Below are 6,477 nucleotides of genomic sequence, written 5' to 3' on the forward strand. Positions count from 1 at the left end.
TTATTCTTATTTGTAAACTCTGAATACACTGCCGGTACAACGTAAAAAGGGCACAAGACATTTTGATCACTAAGTTGAACATTTAATTTTAAAGTTAAACTTTGTGACGTCTTGTGCCCTTTACAAGGTGTGCATCGCAGTTTAGTTTTTCGATTTTTTACGATTAAAGTTATTTATTTATAAGTTATTTAAAATTAATCTAATTTTCTGAAGTTTACTAAAATAGAACTCTTTATGCGCTTAAAACAGTCAGGAGTTCGGTGTGACACGTTTAGATTCATGTATGAAATTTTTATTAAAAATTTTTAATCGAATTAAATCGGCAACTCTTCGCAATGTCTTGAAACATAAGGATTGTGAGGCATTGAAACATAAGGATTGCGAGGCAATGCAGTTTCTTTCTGAAATCCAGTAAACTTCTATGTTTAAATATACAAATTGTTTTAAATTAGAGTTATCTTTTTCTTTTACAGAAAACTTTATTTTTAATCTTTATTAATCGTAAAAAATCGAAAAACCAAACTGTCATGCTTACCGTGATCGTAAAAAGTCGAAAAACGAGACTGCGATGCACACCTTGTAAAATACGCAAAATAGGCTTGCTCGACTAAAACAATACCATTCTCCATTTGAGTGGGAATGGTGAAACTGCAAAAGGTACGGTAAAATGAGGTTCATTTAATTAACAGTTGCACAATAAGAATCAAATAAAATAATAAAGATGATATAGTTAAAAAAAAACTTTGTGCAGACTCTTTTTTCACGATTTACAAAAGCCGTTCTTACAAAATCTGACATGTCTGGAGGAATCTGCACAGTGGGAGGAATTACGAAAATAGCTGACCAAAATGTTGGTGCTGTAAAAATGAAACATTTTTCGTTAAAAGCACACAGCATGTTTGTTTTCTTGGATTAAAGTGCAGTAGAATCAATAAAATTAGAAAAGAAAAAATTATTGAATGTACAACAGAATCCTTTTATTTTACTATTAATCGAAATTCTCATCAGACTTCTTTTCATCTTGCAAATGCATATTTCGCTATAACACTTATAATCGTAAGACAGGTGGACATAAACATAGTTTTCGGTACCATTTATGATGCCAAAATTATTTATTTTTAGCTAGCTAAATTTGTTATTCCTTCCACTGGGTTTCAATTACAGAAAATTTCCGTTTTCTTTAATTCGAGTCAGACTTTCTTTGATTGATTTGATTTTTCACGATATACATTGTTCATATGAATATACATGTATGTATGTATGTATGTATATACATACATGCATACATACATACATACATACATACATACATACATACATACATACATACATACATACATACATACATACATACAAAAATACATACATGCATGCATGCATACATGTTTTAATATATGTATGTACATATATATACATATGTATATATGTTAGATTGATATACATAAAAGTATATGCTAATAAAAGTAAACCAGTATATATATATATCATAAGCATAGTCCTAAAATCATGGTAAAAGCGACATTGAAAATTGTGGAAAGCCCATCAGAAAGTGATATTGAGAAATTGCGAAAAGAAAATATTGAAGCTCATTCTAGAATGTTTAAAGAGATTTTTCCTGATGGTATATTACTAGATAAGTCAAATCTTATCCAAGTTTCAACCAGAAGAAAGCCAAGGTCTACATCACGTTTTGCAAAACCTGTAATTCAGCGAGAATCTATAAAGCGCTCATGTAAGAGGAAAAGAAAGATTTCTGTAGATGAGCAAAGTGATGATGAGAATGAAGATCAATCCACTTATATACGTTTTTCGTGGAACAAAAAAGACTCTAAAGGCTGCTCTGAAAAAAATAAGTATATGTACCTGAAAGGATTCGAGGATACTTTTTCTGATGATAATGTAAAAGATGGTAAATCAAAAAAGATTTTCCAAAAAATTCGACCATTTGAGTTGATCAAAGAAGAGGATTTAATTCTGGTTGCTGAAAGAACAAGTGATAAACATTATGACTCAGTTGATGGTACTTCTTGTCATCAATGTCGACAAAAAACTGATGATTTAAAAACTGTATGCCGGGGGAAAAACTGTCAAGGAATAAGAGGTCAGTTTTGTGGACCATGTTTAAAAAATCGTTATGGTGAGTGTGCCAAAGCAGCAATAATGAATCCCACTTGGACTTGCCCTCCATGCAGAGGTATTTGTAATTGTAGCTTTTGCATGAAAAAAAAAGGCAAGCGGGCCACAGGTATACTAATTCATATTGCTAAAAAGAGTGGTTTTGATGATGTCAAATCATACTTAGGGGATTAGCTGTTTTTTGTTCTTTGTTATTTGTAATCTTTTAAAAAATGCTTTAAACTGAAATTGTTCTTCTTTATTAACTTTTTTCAGTTAGTTTTACAATTTTTAGTCAATATTTTAGCTTAGTTCTACTTAAAATGTTATCTTTTTTTATTTAGCTTTTTATTTTTTATTAACATTTCTAAAGAAAAGAAAAAGTTTAACTGGTTATTGAAAGGAAGTATCATACTGTTGTTGTTTTTTTTTATTTTTTTGCTCGTAGCATTTACATAAGAGTGCTTTTTTTCAGAAGATTTTGGAGCTCTTATCTTGTACTGTACATCAAAACTATATTTTTTGAATTCAATTACATAATTTTTAATGTACTATCTAAGTTCACCTTGTTCTAGATGTCACTCATGAATCCAAGCATTTTAAGTTTATAAAATATAAATTTACATCTTGATATCCATCCCCAAACTAATTTCATTTGACTTGTTTCAAATTTGTCTGCAAAAATTCCAAATTGAACCTAATTGTATTATAGAAAAAAAAGTCCTTAAAAATGCAGTTCATAAGAACCTGAAAAAAGAAATTGAATTATGAGTAATATCTTTATAACTGATCCAAGCTGCTATGGCTTGTTAAGTCCAGTTTCATTATGAATATTGTAACATTGGTCGAATACTTTTGACCTCTTTCTGATGTTATCTGTTTTAGTAAACTTACAACAATATTTGAAAAAAATTAGTGATATTAAGTATAAAGTTGGCTAAGATCTCCGCATTTCAAAAATCAAAACAATTCTTAAAAATAAAAGGAAAATCTGTTCTTTTTTATACTGGAATCCCCCTCAGTTTTCATTGTTATTAAAAGTCCTTTTAAAAAATTTTTATGTAGGTGAGAAAAAACATCATTCTACAAAGTTTTTGAAAACTTAGACTTTTTAATCGAACTTTGTTTTAGATCTATATTTTTTTTTAAATAAAGATACTAGTTGTATTACATAGTAGTTCACATTCATTAGCGGATCCAGTATTGATCCCCTGGGTTGATCCAGTATTTATGGTGTCAAAATTATACTCAGAGGTTTCTTCGCGAAGAGATTCGAATCATAATAAAGCTGAAAGTTTTTTTTATGAACTCATTGTTATTGAAGCCATAAGTTCAATAATTTTTCTTACGGAATAATTTTTTTCATTCGATAGATTATAAATAACAACAAAGTGTAATTATTTTTTTAGTTTATTTAGTGCACAGTTGAAGTGCAAACCAAATTAAAATAAACCGAAACAAAAAAAACGGAAAAACGTTTTAAAATCCCTTTTGCCATATTTACTGCTGCCTTAGCTACTACATCAACTTGTTGCCTTCTCAAAACTAGTTTTGCTGTAAAAGAGCTAATTTGTGAACATTTTTAAAAGAATCTTTAATTTAGAATAACAGTCACAGACTGAGATTTGTATTTCCACGTTTTTTTTACTGTCCTGTAAAAATCATTAAATTTTTACGCTCCAATAGAGATATCGTGTTAAATCTTTACTGGCATTATAATTAATAATCCCCAATAACCACAACATTAATTAAAATAACACAAAAATATTTAAAATAACTAGAATCTTAACTATTAATTATAAAACCAAAGTGGATTTCAGTTAAGTTGTCTTGAATTATAGAATCTTTTAACTTATTAAGTCTTAAATAACATCGCTAGGTCATCCATTTGTTTTTGCGCCATAAACGAAGCACATCCAGTTAATTTCGTATCAGTTGCCCGTATCGTATCTTTAACCAGGGCTGTGGAGTCGGAGTCGTGGAGTCGGAGTCGGAGCTCATTTTGGCTGGAGTCGGAGTCGGAAAAATTGTACCGACTCCGACTCCGGTTTAAAAAAAATCTTTCAAAGTTTCATAATTTTCATAAGGATTTTATAGTTGTTACAAAACTACAAGTCCCAGAATGCTCTGAAAGCTGTAGGATATCCTGACACAATGAGAATTGTAGTTTGCAACAACTGGAGGACAAGGAGTTTGACATGTTATTTTTAGGCCTTTAAAACAGTGATAAGCAATAGGGTATTTTGCTGCTTATCACTGAGAATCATATATCACCTCCCTTGCGCTCTCCTCTAGCTTCCGTTAAACTATATAACTTCGTGATCCCCTAACTCCCGACTTAAATTGTCTGGCACTGTGCTACATATTCTTAGTAGAAAGCTAGGCGTGCCACCACCAAGCACCAAAGAGTTGCTCCACAAACAGAAAGACTGTAAGTATTCAAATAGCTTTGTTTCTCTGGAGAGAGAGAATATTAGAAAATTAGTGATTGAAGAAGCTGTTAAACAAAAAGAAGAACTTAATGAATGTCTTAAGGGACGCTTTGTGTTTCTTAACAGAGTGAACTATTTTGCAATCAATGTTTAATTCTTTTTTGAAAAAAATGAAGCAGTTACCAAGACATTGGCAGTAAAAGACGCCAAAACTAATCACACCAGCGAATTTCTCCAGGTCTCAGTAGAAAAGATTCTTAAAGAATATGAACTTAAAGAAGAACAAGTTCTTTCATGTTTGAAATATTGTCCAACTGACAATATTTCAAACATGATTTTGACAAATTCATGTTATTAGCGACTGCATAAGAGTTTATTGCATAACCAGAGTTCAGAAAAGTTGTTTATTCAGAAATTGTTTTCTTATAAATATTGTTTATAGCACTAAGTGGTTGGATTATTTGTATCATAGTGATGAAATAGCCGATGTTAACATTTTACTACAGTTATTTGTTGTTACGAACAAATAACTGTAGTAAAACAAACAACTATTTGTTGTTAGAAATTGGTTACTTATGAAGGAGTCGGAGTCGGAGTCGGAGTCGGGAGTCGGAGTCGGAGTCGGAGTCGGTCCATGATAAAATCAAGGAGTCGGAGTCGGAGTTGGAGTCGGAACAGCAGCTTACCGACTCTACAGCCCTGTCTTTAACCGTTTTAGTCACAATTAAGCGTCTTAATAGCCTACTTAAAGAACCAGTTGTTGTTTAGTGTATTCCGTTGCACGAGAGGCTAACAACTTAATTGTAACTATGTTAAAACAAACTGCTCTAAAAAAAAGCAGTTTCCATTTTCTTAAGTTCTATGAAGTCATTTAGGAAAAAATAGTTAGATCAATCTACGGTGACATTTCGTTTCTTAACAGTTCCAAACATTTCTGCAGTTGATTTTCTCATAACAAAAGATACACCTTTTGCAATTCTTTCATTTGAAATATTCACACTGCTTCCATGTGGGGAATTGTCTTCTGCGTCGCTTAGTACAAGATTTTTGATAATAGCTTCACTTTAGACATGATCACCATTTTAAAATTTGTAATTTATTTCCTGTTAAATATTGTTGTTATTTACGGTTTTCTTTTTGTATAAGGAGAAATTTGTAAGGTTTATTTTTCAAAACTACATTACTGAAAAATAAATATAACTTTAAAATGATCATTTATTGGTAAATACTGATGGAATGTTTATGTTCGGTACTACTTGTTGATTTTCATCTTTTTTTGTAATAGTTCTCTAAATACTCAACAAAATTTAAACAAAATTATATTGATGCAACAATCACATTACATAAAAGGAAAAAACGAGAACTTTTTTTTAGACGGCTATATATCATCAAATAATGAACTGATGAAAAAGATTCTTAGTTTTTAACCTTTTGCTTTAAGACCAGCCTGACAACGCACTATGAAGCGAAAAGCTTAAAAAGTGGCCATAAGTGGAATTTTTTTAATACACCATTTTCATTAATTTTTTTTTACAACTTATTAGAAAAAATATCATATGATAAGAAAAATATATATTTTGGTTCTCTCATGTCTACTATCCTAGTCAGAGAATTGGAACAATAGTTTAATAAAAGCGTTTATCACTTTACAAAATTTTGAGTTTTGGCCGCTTTTGGACCATTTCTATCACTGTGCAACGCTTCGACATGGAATCTACAAGTTTCAGATTTTTTCAATTTGCTTTGCAATTTGTTGCGAAGAAGTTTTTTTATTTCATGGTTTTTCTTTAGGTTTTTGATCTAAGCGATCCCTAAGATTTCTTTTTTGCAAAAAATTAATTTGTTTTAGTTTAAGAAACTAATTAACCTTTCGTCACTTTTATTGATAATTATGGAACGAATTCTCATACTGCTGTCACGAAATTGTTTT

The 6,477-nt window shown here is 30.6% G+C and overlaps 1 protein-coding gene across 1 annotated transcript; it reads left to right on the forward strand.

Annotated features, from left to right (window-relative positions):
* Positions 1 to 556: 556 nt before the first annotated feature.
* LOC145189543 (cell division cycle-associated protein 7-like) lies at positions 557 to 3,099 on the forward strand. The gene is made up of 2 exons (XM_090086571.1): positions 557 to 657; positions 1,432 to 3,099. The coding sequence occupies exon 2, from the start codon at positions 1,507 to 1,509 to the stop codon at positions 2,308 to 2,310; it is 804 nt and encodes a 267-aa protein (XP_089942697.1). The 5' UTR covers positions 557 to 657; positions 1,432 to 1,506; the 3' UTR covers positions 2,311 to 3,099.
* Positions 3,100 to 6,477: the final 3,378 nt, after the last annotated feature.

This window comes from Hydra viridissima, unplaced genomic scaffold (genome assembly GCF_058129835.1).
Source record: "Hydra viridissima isolate aposymbiotic clone 2 unplaced genomic scaffold, HvirCarnegie_v1 scaffold_5, whole genome shotgun sequence".
NCBI lineage: Eukaryota > Metazoa > Cnidaria > Hydrozoa > Anthoathecata > Hydridae > Hydra > Hydra viridissima.

Excerpts from the sequence above, each read along its gene's own strand:
- LOC145189543 (XM_090086571.1), top strand. The coding sequence starts at position 1,507 with ATGGTAAAAGCGACATTGAAAATTGTGGAAAGCCCATCAGAAAGTGAT.